Genomic DNA, 22,555 nt, shown 5'->3' on the forward strand with positions numbered 1-22,555 from the left:
GTACTGCCCGGGACGTGCAGTCCTTAGGAAGGGGGCAATGTTACAAATCCTGTAAATAGTAATTATTATAGTAACGTAACCTGTAAATAGTTTCCCGTAATGAATATACAACCCCTTTTCATATGGCTAAAGTATACGACCCCCCTATTTCCTTTTTGTTCATTGATAAAATTTGATAACGGTCTACTCTTTTCCAGAAGCGTGTGGAATATTTGAGAGATTTCTTTTTGTGTATATAAGCCGTTAGCGATGGATAAAAAGGGAGTTTCGATTGAGATTTTGTACTGAGAGTGTGTATTAGCTCTGTTTATAGCGAAGCATTTCGCTGTGTTGTTTTCGTATTTGGAAGTAAATACGTGTGTAACCGTTGAGTTTACGGTGTTGAGTGATATTTGCTTAATTGCTGATGATTATTTTAGCAGTTGTTAACGATTTCTCCTGTACATAGTGTAAATAAAGCTCCTGTGTTTTTATCAAGAACTGTGTCTTCATTTCAAGAAAGTGGAAGTCGCGCCGGATCCGTTACAATATATATATTAGTATTAAAAAAAATAAGAGGGAGGTGAATCTTACATACTTTGGAATGGGGTGCCCCAATTCCGATATTTGTGTCAAACAAAACAAAAGCAAAGATTTCTTTTTTTTTTTTTTTAATGTTCTGGAAAATTCAATTTTTTTTTTCTTTTCCCTCCATTTAATTTAAAGTGAAATTTTCTAGCAACGTCTTGTCAAAACCAGTCTATCCACATCAAGGGGAGATCACTTATCTGATGAGCGTGTGCCGTTCATTTCAGTATGACTGCTTAAGTTAGAGGCTAACACACATCTACAAAAGCTGGCATCCCTGAAAGCTAATAGATACTTCCATTTCCGCCTGTAAACTGGATGTTTGACTTTCAATCTCATTGGTGGTCAGACTATAAAGACTATTTTTATCCAACTTGGTTTGCACTAAAAGTATGAAATAAAATAAAAAAAAGATTTCTTGAATTATAACCATCAGAAAATGAAATTGCTTTTCATATCGTTATATTTATATGTTCCTTTTTATGTATTTACATTTATGCTAATTCTAAAGCAGTTACTAAAATTTGAATAAAAAAAGTTAGAGAAGAAATATAGGCGGTAGAGAAAGTTATTCGCTCAAATGCATACCATCTGTTCTCCATTCAAGTCTTTATTTTTAATTTTATTAGCTGCCTTAGAATTTACATAAATATCTATTTGAGAGAGCAACAGCAATTTTCGAGTATTATAAACAGAAGTCTTTTTTATTTTCTACTTTTTAATGCGAACCAAGCTAACAGAAATAATCTCTGTTACTTATAAATATTCTCTATTATTTCTGTTACTGGGCTCCTTTAGTAGCCTAAGCGGGGATAGTACAATAGACCTGTGGTCTTGGTGCTCAAGCTGGTTTCAAGCGCCTCCCCCCCTTTTCACTTCATACTTCATACTTCAACAGAAATAATCTAGATTCATTTCGTTTTTAAACATTTTATTCATGTAATGTTATGCAGTTTTTCTTTTGAATTAAAATAAAATTACCTTCAGAACGGTCCGATGGGTCTAATGCTGCTTTGCAGACTGTACTTGGCTTTCTTCAGACGACGTCAACTATCTTTTTAGAGTAATCCTCTTCGTCATTTTAATTTTTTTGTTTTGGTTTAAAAAAGCTTGTTATCGGTTTTGCTCGCTTCATTATGCAACAACTTTCCCTTAAAACTATTTTAAACAGACTGTACGTTTCCAAAAAAAATACGTAGTAAATACTGGCTGAAAAATCAATCTGATTGCAATGGATACTCTGGTTAGCAAAGGTCGTTTTGACTATGATCTATGACACACACGAGACCAGACCAACAAAAACCTCTATCGTCTCGAATTCCGGTTATAATATCACTTTCGGTTTCGAAGCCCAATGATCTTTAAAGAAGCAAACAAAAACATTTTCTTCAACTCAGAAACAGAGGAATTGTCTTCAAGAGTTGAGGAGGCAGTGGAAAAAAAGGGAGAAATGCGTTCCACGAATAAGCTTTCCAGGAAGATTAACCAAAGGACAGTCGTTTCGCGCACTTTCTTGGAAGAAGAGTAAAGGGGTGATATTCACAGGTTTGACATGTAAGATGAACATTTCAAGTTCATGGTTAAAGGTCATTCAAGTTAAAAGCCATTTCGCTCTGTTATCTGGATTCGTACTGTTCTTTGGTTGCTCACTTTCTTAAAATTGTGATTCCTTAGAAAACCGAAACGATAGGAGTGAAAAGAAAGTAGAAGTTTTTTTCAAGTGATGAAAAAAGGAAAACCGTAGAATACTGGCCAAGTTAGATTTGCAGCAATTGCTAACCTACCTCAAGAGGATAAATAATGAATCCAAAAAAAAAAAAAAATCAGGGACCAAAAAGCAATAAAAGACTTTTTCTTGAAAAAGATATGCTTAAAGTTACTTTTACCGTCAAAATTATTCCTTAAACTCGCAATAAAGCACTTAATAATGTAATAATAGAATAAATACCTAACAAAACTAATAAAGAGGAATTTTAATCAAAAGCCCATATTGTCTTTAGTATCGATTTCAAATTTCCACCATTATATTTCAAATTTCTATAAAAAGTTTCTTAAAGCGACTGTATCTCAAAACCTCTTTATCTCGATTTTTTCTTTAATGTGAAATTCGAAATATACAGATTCGACTGTATGCAATATTCCTCCTGCGGGGCTCATAAAATTAAACATATTTAACAATTTGCAAAATCTATGACAAAGAAAGGCTGCATATACGTGGATTTAACAAATCAATCTCATTTCTAAAGCAAAGTGTCAAATTTCACTCAATTATCAAAAAATTGTCACAGCAGAGGGAGGCGTCTTTATGCTTGAGGGTCACACATGGAGCAGATTTTCAATGGCATTGGGGGGGGGGGGGGGGAAGCAAAGTGAATTTTTGACCTTTGTTACTCAGAAAAAAATCGTTTTGATTTTTTTCTTTTTCTTCTTTTTTTTTTCCTTCTCTTCTCTCTTCTTTTTTTTCTGAGGCTAACGTTTCGTGGGGGGTTTTGTCCCCAAACCCCCCCCTTAGCTACGCCCCTGAGAAAAGTACACGTTAGTCCGGGCGTGATTTTAGGACACGCTAAGGCGTTAGAAAAAGACACAGCAAAGTATCCAATCAATCGAGTTCTATGCAAAGTATATTCTGTGCCTCAAGGCTCAATGAGTATGGTTCAGGAGATCTTCAGCGGTTCAATGCCCAAGAAATTAATAATTGAATGCTTGGATAATGATGCTTTTCATGGCACCTTTCAAAAATCTCCTTTTGATTTTAAACATTTCAATATCAACTTCATAGGGGTTTATGTTGACGGTCAACCGAAACCTCATAATCCGATGGAGTTAAATTTTGAAAACAACAATTTATATTAAGGGTTATCACAGTATTTTTTCCGTATCAGAAAGACTTGCCCATGATCAAGGACTTCACATATCAAGAGAAGACCACATAAAAGGAAATACACTTTTCGCGTTTAACCTGTCCTCTGATTTGTGTAATGGGGACCATTTAAATCTGATCAAGCAGAGCAATTTACGACTGGAAATAAAATTTGCTAAACCACTTGAAAACACCATATGTATATTAATTTTTGCTGAGTTTGATAACGTTATCGAGATCAATAAAAATAGAAATATATTACACGATTTTGGGAACTGAAGAGATATTTTTTTTAAAAAATGGATGGAAATCAAATACGGCTCATTTTATCACGAGATCCTGATACTGCACCGTTTTTCAGAGGTGTGTTCCCATCAGATAAGATTCCAGAGTTAACTGAAAATAAATCAGCAATCGTTGTGAATTTAGATAAATCATCTGATCCAGGTTCACACTGGCTGGCATTTTATAAAGAAGAAAAGAAGATAGAGTTTTTTGATTCGTACGGAAATTCACCAGAATTTTACGGCGAACGATTTAGCGAAGTCATTCAGAACTATAATTCTGCACGTTGGAATTCTGTAGTTCTGCAAAGTTCAACGTCGAATGTTTGTGGAGCATATTGTATTTACTATATTTTGAAACGCTGTCAAGGACACTCTATGAATGCTATTGTAAATAATTTGAGTCTCTGTAAAAAGAATGATTTTCGCATGTATTTATTTGTTAAAAAACGATATGGTGTAAATTTTATATTCAGAAAATAAATTAAAAAAAATGTGATAACTACTCATTTTTGTCTTATTTTCGCAATTAATATCTGTTCATATGCGACACGCTAGACGGAATTAGTATAAATACACACCCCCATACCTTAGAAAATCAGTTTTGACAATGAATTCCTTAAAATTGAGACATCCCGCTAACATACTCGTGGCCGGAGTAACCGGTTGTGGTAAAACTCAGTTATGTAAAAATATTATTGATTTTAAAATGATAGAACCGTTCCCTCCTAAAATCATTTGGTGTTATGGAGCATACCAAAACTTTACCAAGAAATGAACAATGTTGAGTTTCACGAGGGTTTGCCTTCTAATATTAATACTGTGTCTCATGCCTTGGTTATCCTGGACGACCTCATGCAAGAAATTTCTAGTGACAATAAGTTAACAAAACTGTTTAAAAAAGGAAGTCACCGCCGTAATTTAAGTATCATTTTTATTGTTCAAAATATATTTCATGAAGGGAAAGAAATGAGGGATATTTCTCTAAACTCCCATTACCTGATTATATTCAAGAATCCACGTGACAGATCACAAATCATGCATCTCGGCAGACAGCTATATCCAAATAAAACTAAATTTTTCCAAGAAGTGTACGAAGATGCAACAAAAGAACCATTTAGCTATCTGTTAGTCGACATAAAACCGGATACAGAAGAATTTTTGCGCCTGCGCAGGGGATTATTTCCAGGGGATAAATACTACGCGTACCAACCCCGATAACTCACTTCATGTTCAGACAAGATGAGGGACGCAGTGATAGACTTCGAAGGATTTCAACTCTGTCCGAGACGGTTTATCGTCAAAGAGATGGCTGTTTATGCCGTGAACGACGACACTTTTCACGGCAGGTGGAGTTTTAAGCTACCCCATCCCTTCGAATTAAAGCGACAAACGCAAAAAGCGACAAACTTATTCCTGGGTAACCAGGAATTTACACCATATAGAATGGGATGATGGTGAACTACACTATGGATTTTTGCGACACGTTCTGGATATGATCATGAAAATGTTTTCAACCATCTACATAAAAGGCTTGGAAAAAAAGAAATTTTTAGAAGATCTGACGGGTCAAGAATTGTTCAACTTGGATGAGTTAGACTGCCCCAAGGTCACTGATCTGCCAAAATATGAAGTGACGTGCTCGTTCATGCACAGACAAGACTTGGAACACTGTGCTGTATATAAAGCGAGAGTCTTCTCCAGATTTTTAGAATCTGTATAACTTGTGACCGGTTCGGTATGTCTGCCTGTTCACGAAAACAGCTCGAACTTTTGAAATTGATTCTGAAAAGTAAAGCGAAAAGTTCTATTTTAAGAAAGAGCCGAAACAGTGTCATCAAATCTTTATGCGAGTGCGCTTTGAATGTGTTACGAGGGAATGTACCCCTAAGTAAAAATCAAAAATCTAGACTTGCTCCCTATAAAAGAAGTCTCCGAAAACTTTCTAACAGAAAAGTACCTCTGTACAAAAAGCGACAACTGCTTTCACAACGCGGAGACGGTTTTTTAAGCTTTTTCATTCCCGCAGCCATCTCAGTCATAAGCTCCCTAATCAATGGAGTACGGCAGGAAAATGGTACTGGTTCCAGAAGATCGAGCTGAAATATTTGATCATGTATCTAATTTAGATGCTCAAATGAACGAAATTCTACGCAGAAAAGATTTATCAGAAAACGACAAGGTGAACAGTTATTTACAAGTTCTCCAAAAATTCGTTAAAATCCAACACCCACCATTACCACACCACAACCACGCGAGCAAGAAAAGGTAGAAGATACTGCACAAAATGAACCCCCTGAACCGACGAAAGAAACAGAAGTTGAAGACATCGTGGCAAAAAAGATTTTAACTGCTGCTCCGGCTAAGTACACGGACACAGCTAAAAATATTTTGAATTTTTTAAAAAACGAACAAACCATATTGTCTTGGACACCTGAAGGGGAAATGGTATACAAAGGAGAACGTTTTCCTCGAACAAACATTGTTAGATTAGTCACTGATCTACTGCGCAATAGGAAGCAAAGTGCACCGGGATCAAAGGACTTTAGCAGGGGCGTAGCTAGACCCGACTTTCGGGGGGGGGGGGGTTTCTTCTTTTACATATATATATATATATATATATATATATATATATATATATATATATATATATATATATATATACATTTTTTTATTATTAAAGAAATGAGAGGGAGGTGTATCTTACATACTTTGGAAAGGGGTGACCCTATTCCGATACTTGTGTCAAACAAAACAAAAGCAAGGAATCTTTTTTTTTTATTGTTGTGGAAAATTCAACTTTTTTTTCTTTTTCCTTTAATTTAAAGTGAAATTTTCTAGCATTCTCTTGTCAAAACCAGTCTTTCCAAATCAAGGGGAAATCAAATATCTGATGAGCGTGTTCCGTTCATTTCAGTGTGACTGCTTAATTTAGAGGCTAACACACATCTACAAAAGCTGGCATCCCTGAAAGCTAATAGATACTTCCATTTCTGCCTGTAAATTGGATGTTTGACTTTCAATCTCATCGTGGTCAGACTATAAAGACTATTTTTACTAACTTGGTTTGCACTAAAAGTATGAAATAAAATAAAAAAAGACTTCTTGAATTATAACCCACAAAAAATAAAATTGCTTTTCATATCGTTATATTTATATGTTGCTTTTTATGTATTTACATTTATGCTAAATCTAAAGCAGTTAATAAAATTTGAGTAAAAAAAGTTAGGGAAGAAATATAGGCGGTAGAAAGTTATTCGCTCAAATGCATACCATCTGTTCTCCTCTCAAGTCTTTATTTTTAATTTTATTAGCCGCTTTAGAATTTACATAAATATCTATTTGAGAGTGCAACAGCAATTTTCGGGTTTTATAAACAGAAGTCTTTTTTTTTCTACTTTTTAATCCGAACCAAGCTAATAGAAATAATCTAGATTCATCTCGTTTTTAAACTTTTTATTCATGAAATGCTATGCAGTTTTTCTTTTGAATTAAAATAAAATTACCTTCAGAAGGGTCCGATGGGACTGATGTTGCTTTGCAGACTGCACTTCGTTTTCTTCAGACGACGTTATGCAATGGATACTCTGGTTAGCAAAGGTCGTTTTGACTATGACCTATGGCACACACGAGATCAGACCAACAAAAACCTCTATCGTCTCGAATTTCGGTTATGCTATCATTTTCGGATTCAAAGCCCAATGATCTTTAAAGCAGCAAACAAAAACATTTTCTTCAACTCAGAAACAGAGGAATTGTCTTCAAGAGCTGAGGAGGCAGTGGAAAAAAGGGAGAAATGCGTTCCACGAATAGGCTTTCCAGGAAGATTAACCGAAGGACAGTCGTTTCGCGCACTTTCTTGGAAGAAGAGTAAAGGGGTGAAATTCACAGGTTTGAAATGTTAAGATGAACATTTCAATTTCATGTTTAAAGATCATTCAAGTTAAAAACCATTTCGCTCTGTTATCCGGATTAGTACTGTTCTTTGGTAGCTCTCTTTCTTAAAATTGTGATTCCTTAGAAAACCGAAATGATAGGAGTGAAAAGAAAGTATAAATTTTTTTCAAGTGATGAAAAAATTAAAATTGTAGAATACTGACCAAGTTAGATTTGCTGCAATTGCTAACCTCAAGAGCATAAATAATGAATCCAAAAAAAAAAAAAAAAAAATCAGGGACCAAAAAGCAATAAAAGACTTCTTCTTGAAAAAGATATGCTTAAAGTTTCTTTTACTGTCAAAATGATTCCTTAAACTCTCAATAAAGCACTAAATAATGTAATAATAGAATAAATACCTAACAAAAATAATAAAGAGGAATTTTAATCAAGAGCCCACGTTGTCTTTAGTATCGAATTCAAATTTGCACCATCATATTTCAAATTTCTATAAAAAGTCTCTTAAAGCCCCCGTATTTCAAAACGTCTTTATCTCGATTTTTTTCTTTAATGTGAAATTCGAAATATACAGATTCGACTGTATGCAATATTCCCACTGCGCGGCTCATAAAATTAAACATATTTAAAAATTTGAAGAATCAATGACAAACAAAGGCTGTATATACGTGGATTTAACAAATCAATCTCATTTCTAAAGCGAAGTGTCAACTTTCACTCAATTGTCAAAAATTTGTCGCAGCAGAGGAAGGCGTCTTTATGCTTGAGGGTCACACATGGAGCAGATTTTCAATGGCATTGGGGGGGGGGGGGGAGCGAAATGAATTTTTTACCTTTGTTACTCAGGAAAAAGTCGTTTTGATTTTTTTTCTTTTTCTTCTTTTTTTCTTTCTCTTCCCTCTTTTTCTCTCTTTTTTTTGAGACTAACGTTTCGGGGGGGGGGGTTGTCCCCAAAAACCCCCCCCTTAGCTACGCCCCTGGACTTTAGTTTGGCTGTTAAAGAAATGAACTTACCCACTAGCTACATTGTAAATAAGAAAATGTTTCCAAATAAATTTGTTAAATCTAAAAACAGAAATGCTAAACGTATGTATGCAAAGAAACCCTCCTGGGTTAAATATTGATTCAATAAACTAACTACTTTGTGAAAAAATATAAACGTGTATTTTATTCCTGTGTTTTCATGCTTCTGATTTATTTATTTTTGTTTATTCAACACCTTTTTATCTTTTACAAAAGTATTAAATGGGTTTTACATTCCAAGAAAAGACAAGATTTTTGGAAAACAAGAATTTTTTTAATTAAAAACAAACATATTAATACAAACATGTAGCTTGTTTTTTTTTTCAGACAATAAATGCATTTTTTTTTTTTTTGGCACACATTTAAACACTTTTTGCAAAACTCGTAAAGAAAAAATACAATTTATACTCATCAAGTACAACGATTTACATACAGTATGCGATTTACATACATATTTATTATTCTTTCGAACATATTTTGAGCTCAGAGAAAAACGTGATGGTATGAGAAAAAGTCTAGTACCCATAGGGCAAGGTCGAATAGTCCGGTTGTATGACTCTTTTGTTGTAGATTATTTAATACATTTTATTTTCAACTTTATTCATAATTTTTCTCCTTTTTGGCTCCCTGCAAATTTTTGCCGGGTTATGGATATTGATGGAGGAGGGTTCGTCCAAGTTTAGCACGAGCTGCTTGATGGAATCGAAGTTGAGGAGCTGGACGTTCCTGTGGTTTAGGGTAAACCCACGTACCTTGCAGCAAGTTCCCCCGTCGCTTGTAGTGTAGGCATAGTTTTTCGGGCCACCTGGAATTCAATAAAAAAATAAATCAGCAAATCACCAAGAAAAAAAGAAATAATTAGGAATAATTTTCCAGAAAAAAAATATACGCACCAGACACAAAAACAGAGATGGTGCCACCGTCCAATTCGTCCGTGAAATCCCCAAGAAAGTTTCCGAGAGGAGGGTCGTTAGTTCCATCACTGTAATAAATGATGCTGTCTGTATCATGGTAGAGTACGTGAGTTCCTAATTTGTCCATCTCCTCATACAGCTTCAACCGCGCCCATGCAGTTGTGAAAGCAGCTACAAAAATGTTGGTGCTGGTGTCCTGCTTCACAAACTCGGCTGCAGAAACAAACTGTAGGGCGGCCAGCTCGTCAGATGGAAAAAAAACATCTTTGATCTGAAAATACGCAATAAAATAAACAATTAAAACTTTATTTGCAAACTCAATCAAAGCTTCTCTATCTCTTTTGGGTAAAAACTTACAATTTTTGTTGAATCGGCCATATATTTGTTGAAGGTAGGGATGCCATTAACAAACACCAAACTGGTTTTGTTTGTGTTCATGCCAAATCTGTAAATAGAAATTCAGTTTCAGAGAAAAAAAAATTATTAGGTTTCCAATAGAAGGGTAGAGAGAAGAAAATGAATCTTACCGCCCCCAAAAACTGTTAAGAGCCAGTTTGGCAACATGTCTTCTTCCGGGGTTTTTTGAAATGGCATTGCTGTCCAGCAATATGCCTTCTTTGGCCTCGTAACGAAGTATGTACTCCCTCTTTTCATCTTCTGTGCTGCATTCACGAGGCCAGCCGCTACTCTCTTGTTTTATTTTGAGGAACAGGTCGATGTAATCGCGAAACAGCACATTGGATGAAATGGGGAAATGGTAAACTTCGTACATCTAGAGGTTAAAAAAAGAAAAAATCACGTTATATAATATGCATTTTTAAAAATGTTCCAAAAAAATATGTATTGAAAGTATTTACTTACATCGGTTATTTGGTACCCCTTTTTCTTTGCGAGCTTTAACTCTTCGCTTACCCATGTACCAGTTAATGCCCTATCATCATCACAATGTGCACACGGGTCCTGCTGCGTATTCTCGGCACACGTACGACAAAGAGGGAACATCAATTTGCCTTGGATTCGGCTAGAGTCCCTGTATGAAAATGTAGTTTTCAGATTTGCGACAACGCGGCATCATTTTCCTATTGGTCGAAGACCGCCTGGGGCAAGATTTCTTCTTCTCCCGTAGGATTAACATGGAGCGTATGACAGTGCTGTGGAAAAACCCGGAATCTGAAAAATTAAAAGTGAGTCCAAGATTTTAATGCTCATATTACTGTTCTACAATGTTCAAATTATACGTGTGTAGCTTTACTTGAGTGAGTCCATTCCTATTTCTTTAACTAATGCGTAATTATATCAAGAACATGTGTTCCGGTGTGCTAAAATTCCATCCTGACACTTTATTTGGGTCTTTTATAGTTATTTTTTCTGTTAAATCGATGATTCCAATCACAACGTTATTGAAAAACAGCACTTTAAGACAAGGCAAAAGTTTAAATTGTGTAAATTAATTTCTTTTAACGATAGATCTCTGTATTCGGTTTGGCGCGATCTATTTCGTGCTTGCCGACGAGTGGGAGTAAACAAAACATACACTTGTGTTGTGAAGAGATTATAACTTGTGATTTGTAGTAGTATAAATGCTGTGTGCTGCGGTAATTTTTATTTTAAATGAATATGACTTGATATTAAAACCCATTTTAACTTATGTTTTAATGTTAGGGTTTTTATTTTTCCTGATCATTGACAAAAATTGACTTATGTATCGTTTTTAATATTCCTTCAAGCTCTAAAACTCCAAGTTAAATCTTCTCTTTATGCAACGTAAGTATTTACAGTGTCAAATTTTTGTTTTTTGAAAGGAGATGCAGAGAAAATAAAATGCTTATAAATTATAGAACTTTCAATGCTTGCTGGCAGTATATTTTAATAACATTTAGAATTAAGGAAAAACGATTTGTTAAGTTTTTCTGCCAAATATTTATTAGTTAAAATTCGTAAAAAATGTCAATTCGATTATGAAATTAATGTAACCACATGAATTTGCCAAAGCGTTTGAGGTGGATATGAAGTAGAACACTTGCTTGACACACAGCAGTTTTTATCGATTTTTTAGGTTGAGCGAGCTAATTTAAAATGTACTATTTTATTAAAAATTTAATGAATTGTAGTTTTGGTAATTTACTCTTTTTTATTGAACAAGCATGTCACTCGCTGTGTGTTCCATCATAAACAGAAAACTGAGATGTTCTAAGTTCGTTTCAAGTAGTGTGTTGGTACTTTTTATTATGCTCTAATTAGGGTTTACTAATTTTTAGGTTGCTTAGTTATTTCCTTTCCATGCTACTCTTTCTTTATCATCTGAAGAATAAAGTGCATGCTATCATCCCCTTTCAGGTTAGTAAAAATTTCTATTTTTATTGAGAAAATGATTTTTAAATAATTATGGCCATGATTAATACATAATTAAGTTTTAACAAGTGTTGAATTACCTTTGAGATCAGGACCGTTATCATGGGTTTTTGAGATTGTAAAAGTCCTCCCAGCCACAGCTCTTGTTTGTCAGAAATTGGGTACATTTAAAGTTTTGCGTGTTGAAATATCAATACTTTTATGATAAAATGCTGAATCAAAGATTTTTTAAGTGAAACTTTTTATGCAAGGGCTTTGAAATTATGATCCAACCTTTCTGTGTGACGAAAAGTGGTGGGGATAAGCAATGTCGGTTAGAAGGAAAGCAGTGGCTTGCTTGCCTTCAGGTATTGGAGAAAAGTGAGACATTACACTCTTCTCGCTTCCTTTCTCATTTTGTATGGTTGCATGTATTTACTGCGTTCAGGCAGCGCGGAGATCAATATGTACATTTGTAATTACTTACTTTAGTTATCGTAAACAGATCATTTCTCTTCTTAAGAAGGAAGAAGATGATCATTATCAGTGGACACATGTATATAATTTTATGTAAAAATATGAATAAGAAACACAATCTGTTCAAAAGTGTTTGATGAATAGTTAAAATGTTTCACGTCTATCGTGTGTCATTTGACACAACCTGTTTCTTGGAATCAAACTTTAAAAGAATTCTACTCTTCTAGATCAGCAGAAAAATAAAGTACATGAAGCTCTCACCCCACATCAAGTTCGTAAAAATTTCGATATTTGGTTGGAAAATGATTTTTAAATAATCCTATCTTGATTAATGTGGAGTTAAATTTTAACTAGTGTGGGATTGCATTTTAAAATAAAGGCTGTCATCGTGGGGTTTTGAGATTATCTGTAAAGATCAGGGTTCGAAAATAGCCGATATTTTGATATACACAGTCAAGTCCTGATTTACACGAGGGATGCGTTCCAAGACCCCTCACGTAAGTCGAAATTCCGTGTTGTGGAAAAAGGTATGTGTAAAAACTTTTATAAACATAACCAATCATTTTAGACACGTGTAAGCACAACCTTAAACAGTTAAAAACCTTTTCTTAACCATACCTTACTGTTTCTTACATAAAGAACTGAATTTTTATTTGTATTTAAAAAAAAGACGTTTTATTCAACATAAAATACTGCTATGATGCACAAAAACAATGATCAATGGGAAAGAATGACATAAAATAAACCAGTACTGTACGTACGGCATGTAGTAAGGAGAACAAATGCCCTATAGTTGTACCGTACAGTTGATTCAGTAATGATATTTGTAACTTAATAAAAAGTGAAAATGATGATTTATGCTGTAGTTATTCTAATATATTTTTAAATACAGTTGCTTCATTGGTTCTTTTATAAAGTTTCCATCTATGGCATTACCTCTCTTCCTCGTTTCTTTAATTTACAATAAAAAACAGCTTCCATTTTCACAATTTTTGCATTTTGCTTGGATACTATTACTCGGTGAACTTTTATGGATTTCCTTTTCTTGACTTTTAATTGTAAGTATAGAAGATTCTCTCATACCGTCATACCTAATTGTTGTGCTACCCTTCGAAGCATTTTTTGGTTCAGCTTCAGCTTTTCAAGAATCTTTACCTTTTCTTTAATTGTCAGAAACGTTCTCTTTTTCTTTCTATCTTCACCAACTTTAGATAAAGCAGCGCTCCTAGGTGTCGTTATATTTCGTTAACTTTCGCATTTAGAATGAAAAAAAAATAATGGAAAATGAGAAGTAGTTATTTATATAAGCGATAAAAGACTAGTACAGTGTGGGTACTTCTGCTTTCAGTGATTCTAAAGGGATGAAGGTCCTTTCACAAAAACAACTTACTCACCACTATTCCTTCTCGCAAAATTTTCATGTTGCGGGCGAGGAATTCACGCTTTGTAGCAGGAGTCGACTGTATATTGGATATTTTGATATTTATCCGATGTTTTCAACCAATGCAAAATAAAGTGTTTAGTAACTGCTTCCTTAAATCAGAGTTATTTATTTTCTTATATTATTATTATAATGCATCAACTTTAAAAGTAATTTTTCTTTCATTATTTATATTCATTTATTACATGTTCATGAATTTGCCTCACCCACTCAAAAAGTAATTCAATTGCATCCGAGTTCATTTCAACCACTCATAAAAATAAATATATAAATAAATAAATATTCAATTTATCAGAGCTTATCTTAATTTGTTGAAATCTTTAGAAAATCAATACTTTTGTCAGAAAATAGAACATTGAAATAAAGGGGAATTCAAATGCTCTAAAACAGTGGTGGCTTTCAAAACTGATTCATTGTGGCCAGCTGAAATATCAGGTATAGATAAATGAATTTACTAAAAAATGTGGCCTTATTTTAAAGAATTTAAATTCAAGCATCAGTATATTGCATTCTCTATATTTTTACTTCACTTAAATTTATGTATTAAAAATAAACAAAAACAGTTTATAATTAATTTCTTTTGTATGCACTCACATTTTTTCAATCACAATCACAAGTAAGCGCTTTGATGAGGGTAGTAGCATTCACGTAAAAGTTTAAGACAGGAGTTCAATTTTTTTCCCCGCAATCTTGACTGAAACCGTTAAAAAAATTAATTCATAGTTTTCTGAAAAGTACTCAGGACTGCTGAAACAACACTTTCTGAAATAAAATTTGTTCAATATAACTGTACCATGTGATTTCATTATAGGATTTGTCGGACCATAGGAGCTATTTGTTGGTCAAAAAATATTAATATTATTCAAATAATTGGAACCCGTACAACATGCCCCACTGTCCAACGTGCTCCACCTCCCCCTACAATTTTGTTGTGAATATTCCTAAGTGAGGTGCAGAAAAAACAAGCAAGCTTTCTCACGGTTCCTAAAAAATTTAGAATCAAACGTTCATTACTTATTTTAGTCATCATAAACTGATTATTTCTCTTCTTAAGAGCAAAGATGATGCACAGTAACAAATATGTACATAATTTTATGTACATAATTAAATGAAAAACAATCTATGCTAGTCAAAAGAGATTGATGAATTATGTAAAATATTCCCCTGTAATATGTGTTTTACTTTTTCAAGTGGTTTTAAAACACACCCTGTTATTTGAAATTAAATTTTACAACACACTTAATGCAAAGTAGTTGAAATACAGCTCTATTTCAATTGAAGTATGTTTATTTATTTTCCATTAATAATTTTATGAACTAGTTTAAAAAAACATTCCTGCCAATTGTGTTCAGGCGTAGTGATGATTTAGCACATTTGAAGAGTTTTACTTCTGCTTTTAAATTTATTTGCCCTTAATGTTTTTTAAGTTTCTTCCAGATATTCTGCAACTTGAAGAAAGCTCAACTACTAGCTGAATTATATCCCTGATGCAGATGTTCTAGAAAACTCATGATAGTATTGTATTGTTCGCTTAAAGAATTGTATAATAGAATGATCTCCAATATTTAGTTTACAAGGATGTCCAGAAATCATTTTCCAAGTTTTCTTAGCTTGACAGCTTTATCAAAACTAATGAAGCTGTTTAAAAAAATAATTAAACTTCCATACATAATATGCCATTCATGTTTGTTATGCTTCTTATTATGCTGATGACTTCAGGAAATTTGTTGCCGAAATGGTCTTTGGATTTCAACAATGACATACAAACCAACAAAAATTTTGTTTTTAAATGCTAAATAGTGTAATTAAATGAAATTTTGATCTTCTTCATACAAACAGTGCTGTATTTCTGATTTGTCACGCTTATTATCATATTTATTATCATTCATTTGTATAATAATATTGAAATGTAAAGAGGTAAAACAAACAATTTTACAACAGAAATTGAGAAATAGCTGGAATTCTGTTTTTATTCTCTAAATTTAGAGTTTTGAATTTGTTTTGTAAAACAAATGCTTTAAGGTTTATGCTTGTTTGTCATGTAAAAATATTGTTTTCAATTTAGATTTTTAATAAATTTTTCGGTATTCCATGCAAGGCTCAAAAATTTAGGTATAAATAAAATTATGAAAGATATATTTAGGTTTGTTTATTTCAGCATTAAATGAACAGTTCATTGATGCTTATTCTATTTGTGTAGTTATCCAAGAAATCCCCCCCCCCTCTCAAGAAGAGATTTTTCTCCCCACTTAAACTACAGGACAGGATTTGAATAACTGCAAATAACTCCAATTTTGGAAAGGATAGGTAGCAACTGTTATCTTATTCCACTTCCGACTGTAAATACACCTTCTCTATTTCTGACTAAATTCTGGAAGCATTTTTCAGGATGTTGGAATATAGGACATGTTCATCCATCCATGATACAGGGTAATGAATGGAATTGCAATCTATATGAAAAAATCTGAACAAAAAATTCAATTTATTTCAATCAAGGTTTTTTTTTTTTTTTTTCCACAAACATTCACTTCACAAATAGTATAAAGGAAAATAAATTACAAGCATCAGTATATTTTGCCCTGTCTAATCGAAACTCCCTAATTGAGTAGATGGGAGTAAAGCCTATAACAAAATTTATTTTCTTTATGCTTATAAGTGACTGAAATTTTTGATTAAACTTGTGTTTTGTTCATAGTTATTAGTTTTAGGAAATGATACTTTGGAGTAAAGAATTTTTAAAAATTTGATAGTAATAACCACATTTTGAACATGTGAATATTTTGAAGTTACGTTGCATTTCAGAAAACACAAAGATTAATCTTTGCTTATTTTGTTACTTAAGCAGTTATTGACAATAATAGTTTGCCCCGAAATCTCTAAAAACTACAAATTCTGTTTTGGTACCCTGAATTTGATTTTAATTGCCTCATTGAGAAAAATGTCTTTGTTTTCTCTCTCTTTTTTTTTTTTTTTGTGTAAAAATGTTAGAAATTCTATGTTTGAAATAAAGTTTACAGATGTAACAACACCAAAAAATAAATTGAACATTAGAGACTTTTGTAATCTTTATGTGGTAATGATCTGAACTGTTAGTATGGAATGAATGAGTTTTCTTCATGCTAAGTTGTATTTAAAATCTCTGTCAAAATTAAATGTAAACATTGCTTTTTCACTAACATTGAAAATAAGTACAAGTCCTCTACTGGTGCTGGGAATATTTTTTTCTTTGTTTCATTAAGAAAGTGTCTACTTTCTTTTCTTTAAAATATTGTTTTGATTTGAAAATATTGTTCAAAATGTAAGTAATAGATGCATGATGTGATGCAGAGAAATAAATAAATAACAATAGATACATTTGTTTCTTATTCATATGAGTTGAAAATAAGTAATGTTTCAAATTACACCCCCCGCCCCCAACTCCTCAATTTATTTCTGAATATTTCTATCTACATCAAATTAAAGTAATAGTTTTCAACTTTATTCAAATTATTATTTTAACCAAGAGTGCCTACTGAACCACTAAAATATTTAGAGGTTCTTGGTATTCTTTCTTTCTTTTTTTTTTGGGGGGGGGGGGGAGGGGTTACCTCGTTTTGACCATCTACCTATTTCTAGTATTGAACTTTCAAATTTTCCTTTGCATATTTATCTTTCAAATTTTTAATTTAATGTTTAACTTAATCACATTTAAATCAGAAAATTGTACAGCGTAAACTTAAACATGCAATTTTAATTAGCATTTTTTTTAATAGCAAACCATTTTAATTAGTGATATTGCTTTTTAGATGGTTACAGGAAATATTTTTAGATTTAAAACTCTTTACAACATTTGCCTTTCCGAAACAAAACAAGCAATTTCTAATGTGTATTATCTGTCGTTCATTTATTTATTTTCATTTTCTTACCTTTTATATCTCTTTATTTATTTTGAATCAATTAAATTCTAACACATGGAGGTGAGAATTCACATGCTGCGAACCAAAAAATAAAGAAAAAAAACTGTCGGCAGATTTAAATGGATATATTTTTGCTGAAATTAAAAAATAATAAATTATTCCTTAGTTTTAACTGTAAAAGGCATGTGACAGCAAAGTTGCACTTTTTGAAGATTAGCCCATTAGTGACTGAAGTTTTTAATTAAACTAATGTTTTCTTTTTCGGATGAAAATGCTGAAAATTTTGTGTTTTAAATAAAGTTTATAGATACAATAACACCAAAAAGTAAATTGAACAACAGAGATCTATGTTGTTTACAACAACAACAAGATTAAAACAATAAGATCATGCTATTGATCTGAAAACTTAGCATGAAATAAATGAGTTTTCCTCATGCTAAATTGTTTTCAATTTTTAGTTTTTGCTTTGTCATAAAAATTCAAAATAAGTACAAGTCCTTTTTTGGTGCTCTGAATTGTTTTAATTTTGTTTCATTAAAAAAATGTCTACTATCTAACTACCTTTCATTCTAGTATTGTTTTGGTATAAAAATGTTGTTGAAAATTTTAAATAATAGATAGTGTACTTTCAAGAAATAAATATAAAATAATGGATACATTTGTTTCTTATGCATATAAGAATGTTGAAAAATATAATGTGTCAAAATACACCCCCCCCCCCTCCTTAACTTCCGAATTTATTTCTGAATATTTCTATCTGCATCTAGTTTCAAATAAAAATGACCTCTGATTAATATAATTTCAGTTTTCAACTTTATACAAATTAATCTATTAATTAGGTGTGCCCACTAAACCATTAAAATATTCAGAGGTTCTTAATCTTTTTTTTTTGGAGTGGGTTGGGGCGAGATAGGATCCCTGCAGTGTGGGGTGCCCCACGTCTTAAAGAGTCCAACGGCCTCTGAAATTAAAGAAAAAAATTGAAAAAACCTAGCACTAAGACTTATTTAATGTTACAAATATACACTGATGGCCTCTGGGGAGGAGCTATTCAGATTTTGTTGCAGGGAGGCCAAAAAATGTATAGATCTTGGCCTGGATAGGACACCTTGTTTTAAGCTTCTACATATTTCTTGTATTACTCTTTCAAACTTTCCTTTGCATATACATGGGTGCCACACCCCTAACAGCACCCCCCCCCCCCCCCGCGTAGGTGTTCATCCCAGGCATATATTTCCTTTCGGAATTTTTAAGCTAATGATAAACTTTGTTCCATTTAAATCAGAAAAGTGTATATTTTTCCTTTTATAGAAAAAAAAAATAAATAAGTAATGCTTTTGATATCAATATAAGAAATATTTCTATGTTCAAAAATCTTTATAAAGCTTAATTTAATGTAGCAAAAACAAGCAATTTTTTATGTTCGTTATTTGTTGCTTATTTACTTATTTTCATTTTCTTAATCAGTCTTTATTCTTTCATTCATTTTGAATCAATTAAAATTATAATATAATTTTCGTTGTCTCGGAATCTTTTGATTAATTTAAAATTGATCGTATTAAAGAGAATAATGTTTAAGAAAAAAAAATCTGCTCTTAATTCTGCTAACACAGGGCCATTTTGTCTTTTTTTAATGTTTGAATCAAAATCGAGCGTTTCATTTATTGACTGCATGCATTTTCGAATCCGCGTGCTTTCACATCCTTCAGAACCCGTATCAGCCGCTCTTCCCGCAGTCGCTTGTGACTATTTTTTGTAACGAAACTCGAAAGCGAACAAGGAGCCAATCTTGCAGCTCGGCGGCAATCCTATCTTCCCCCTGTAACCGGTTGCGCTTTCCGAGCGTAGCTGTTGTCGCAACTCTGAAAACTACGTTTTCATATAGGGACTCTAGATTCGGCAAGGTAGCACCGGCAAATACAGCCCACGAGAGGTACTACTCGGCACTTCACGATTCCAAAATATTGATCGATGTCGTCGAATCCCTCCGTAATTATCGTAGGGTGCCCAACAGGATACGGACAGTACTTGTTGACCTTTGAAAAAAGAGAGAGGGAAATGAGAAATCATTTTGGGGGCTTTACTAAATAAAAATAAAGTAAATAAAACTCAAAGAGAATCTTACCCATCGGTACAGTGACGTAAAGTCGATATACTTCGCAGTACCCTCATAGAAGGGGGTCATGGCACACTAACGAGGTACGGGGAGATATACCGTATCTCACGGTGAGCAAGACCCACACATTAAGGGGTAAACTCCCAGCTGGGCTGACGCCCAGCACGGGGACCTTCCCCGGCGCAATAAGCATCAAGCGCGTCCGTAGCATGATACGACTATCGACCGCCGCACCCAGCCGTGCGGGGGGCCCGCTACGCGGACCCCCCGGGCGGTGGAACCTAAGGCCTACGGCTAAGAGGTGGGGTGCGTGCGGAGAAAAGTACCCTCATAGAAGAGATTCAGAGCATTCGTTCTTCCTCCAAAGAAGGCGTCTCTTGGGTGCAACCGGTCCTGAGCGGTATGTGTTTTTAAAAAGTCTTGAAGGCGAAGGTCTTCCTTCTTTTGCTTCCAAAAATCATGCTCCCAAATTTCGACTACTCTGAACCCCTTCATACGAAGTCTATTCGTCTTTTTCTCAGATTCTTCACGGAGAGTTGACATCGTGACACCCTTAAGGGGGTGCACGTGCACGGAGTCTCCATCGAAACACGTCGGGCAACCGTGGTAGAAACAACCCTAGAGAAATAAAAAGCACAAACATTTTCTTTAGCATAATATTTAAAAAAAAAAACTAGATTATGGTCTCTTCATCAAAAAAAGAAAAAAAAAACTTACTTGAAATTGGTAGACGGTATTTGTTTCTTGACAAAACCCGTCAACGGACAACCCAGCTATTTTCTTCTCTCCGGTTCCATTCAATGCATGTTCGATGGTAACACCTTCAGTGCAGTGGTGTGCCGCCCATGGACCAGAGGGACTAGGCTGGTCCCTTAAATATCTGCCCCTTCAAAAAATTACCTTGCAGAATAATTTATTAAGAAAAAACGTGAGCAGAAAAACAAGTTTATTCAGAAAGCGCTACTTCTTTTACTGCTCCTCCCTTCCTTTCTCCCCTGTGTGCGATGTCTTAAATGGACTTGCCCGAGGGACTAGCTCTTAAGAACCTGTTCCCCAGATCTCATATAGTTTTGTTAGATCCTTGGCGTTCGCTCGAAAGCTTATTTGATTATTTCACTCATTTTTTAATCCAACGGATAAATTTTTGTTTCCGTACCTAGTGTACAGGTTTCTATGTGAGCTTCAGGAAACAACAAATTCACTAGTCAAAGTTATTTTCCTGCGTCCATTGTGTTTTTCTTTTGTAATGGAAGGGGACTCGGTCGAAAAAACAAGTCCCCAGCTGGACGTAGTTGAGGAGCATGCGCAACAGTACATACTGCCCCGGAGCTCGGACGAGGGTCTCGGCTCGGAAGAGAATTGCTGCCTGCTGAACGTATCTTAAGAAAGATTACTTTGAGACTGTTAAATGGCTGACTGCTTGTAAGTCAAGAAAAAAATTATTTTGCTGGCCCTGCGTTCTTTTTGAAAAGGAAAAAGGCGCCTGGAATGGCAATGGATTTTCAAATATGAGCAATTTCCACAAGGCAACGATTCGTCATGAGAAAACCCAAGGACACTACCAAGCTATTACTCAGTTGAAAACTTTTGGTAAAACTCGAATAGATTTTCCTCTTAGTGGGCAATGTCACTCATCAACTTTGTAGCATAACACTGAAGTTGATAATAATAGAGAAGATAATATATCTATAAATCTTTTTACTTTTGTGTATCGTAATTTACAGCAACCAACTGGTCCCCTAAAAATATTGATCCGCACGCCACTGCTTCAGTGGAGGCAACGAAGTCAAGCCATCGGATGGAATCGGCCGAGTATTTGGTGTTGTTGACGTATCCAGACACGGGCACCATGGCAAGAGTATCGGGGCGGATGTGCAAACTTCTGAACACAGCCATACATGCAGAGGCAATTGTCACATACCTTTTAAAAATGATAATAAATGTATAAAAATGTTCTAATAAAATAAAACCTGTATGATTTTTTTTTTATATAACACTTACATGAAAGGGTCAACTTTTGAGATTGCCATAAACTGTGAGCGAAATTCAATGCAGCACTGCCGTAGGATATCTACATCAGATCTAAAGTAAGAAAAATGAAAAATAAGTCACACTAATAAATCTATGTCGTTCAATAAATTCGTTGTCGATGAAAAATAGGTACCTGCAATATGCGAGCATTTCTTCTTGGAAGATAAACGAGTCATTTTTATGCTCTTCATACCACTTTATGAAATCGCTCCGAGCTGATGGACTCATAGAGTCTGGACCATAATATTTCATTTCCGGAAGTGTTCCTTCGTAGTCTTGGTTGCTTTGTGTGTTGAAGTAGTGAGGAAAGTATCCTTTCTTCAGTTCCTTCAACCCAAAGCATCCTGGAAGCTTCGATAAAGCCATCGGAAAGAAATTTAATGAGTCGATTACTCTTATTTTCAAGCTTGGTAGCTTGATCGACATAATCATAGAGCCATTTGGAATGACCTCCGGCACGTTTCCTTGCTCAAGGAGCCAAGCCATGATGAACTGACCGTCGAACCTAATAAAAAAAAAGATTTTTATAAGCAAACAAAAAAGCACATACTATTGTTCAAAAAAAAATTGAAAGAAAAAGACCTACCCTTTCATGTTATGCGCTATCGCCGTATATCCTTTATGCTCTAAGGAAAATAGCCAGGAGCAAAAGTCGTGACAAGCAGAGTAGCCTTTAAACACTTTCTCCGTCTTGTCCTGATACTGTGCCAAGGCGAAGTTC

The 22,555-nt window shown here is 34.1% G+C and overlaps 2 protein-coding genes across 2 annotated transcripts; both read right to left on the reverse strand.

Moving 5' to 3' along the window:
* Positions 1 to 9,203: 9,203 nt before the first annotated feature.
* LOC129218105 (uncharacterized) lies at positions 9,204 to 9,980 on the reverse strand. The gene is made up of 3 exons (XM_054852302.1): positions 9,900 to 9,980; positions 9,522 to 9,813; positions 9,204 to 9,433 (listed from the first exon to the last, which is right to left on the reverse strand). Exons 1-3 carry the CDS (start codon positions 9,978 to 9,980, stop codon positions 9,204 to 9,206), a joined length of 603 nt encoding a protein of 200 aa, XP_054708277.1.
* A 79-nt stretch (positions 9,981 to 10,059) lies between these two features.
* LOC129218042 (uncharacterized) lies at positions 10,060 to 10,556 on the reverse strand. The gene is made up of 2 exons (XM_054852221.1): positions 10,404 to 10,556; positions 10,060 to 10,314 (listed from the first exon to the last, which is right to left on the reverse strand). Exons 1-2 carry the CDS (start codon positions 10,542 to 10,544, stop codon positions 10,066 to 10,068), a joined length of 390 nt encoding a protein of 129 aa, XP_054708196.1. The 5' UTR covers positions 10,545 to 10,556; the 3' UTR covers positions 10,060 to 10,065.
* Positions 10,557 to 22,555: the final 11,999 nt, after the last annotated feature.

This window comes from Uloborus diversus, chromosome 3, assembly GCF_026930045.1.
Source record: "Uloborus diversus isolate 005 chromosome 3, Udiv.v.3.1, whole genome shotgun sequence".
Classification (NCBI taxonomy): domain Eukaryota; kingdom Metazoa; phylum Arthropoda; class Arachnida; order Araneae; family Uloboridae; genus Uloborus; species Uloborus diversus.

What these genes read in the sequence shown, in the direction of transcription:
- LOC129218042 (XM_054852221.1), bottom strand. Translation starts at nt 10,544, where the DNA reads ATGTTCCCTCTTTGTCGTACGTGTGCCGAGAATACGCAGCAGGACCCG. An exon ending in AGGGGTACCAAATAACCGAT is followed by an intron (nt 10,315 to 10,403) that starts GTAAGTAAATAC and finishes TTTAACCTCTAG; the next exon opens with ATGTACGAAGTTTACCATTT.
- LOC129218105 (XM_054852302.1), bottom strand. Translation starts at nt 9,980, where the DNA reads ATGAACACAAACAAAACCAGTTTGGTGTTTGTTAATGGCATCCCTACC. An exon ending in TGGCCGATTCAACAAAAATT is followed by an intron (nt 9,814 to 9,899) that starts GTAAGTTTTTAC and finishes GCGTATTTTCAG; the next exon opens with ATCAAAGATGTTTTTTTTCC. An exon ending in CATCTCTGTTTTTGTGTCTG is followed by an intron (nt 9,434 to 9,521) that starts GTGCGTATATTT and finishes ATTGAATTCCAG; the next exon opens with GTGGCCCGAAAAACTATGCC.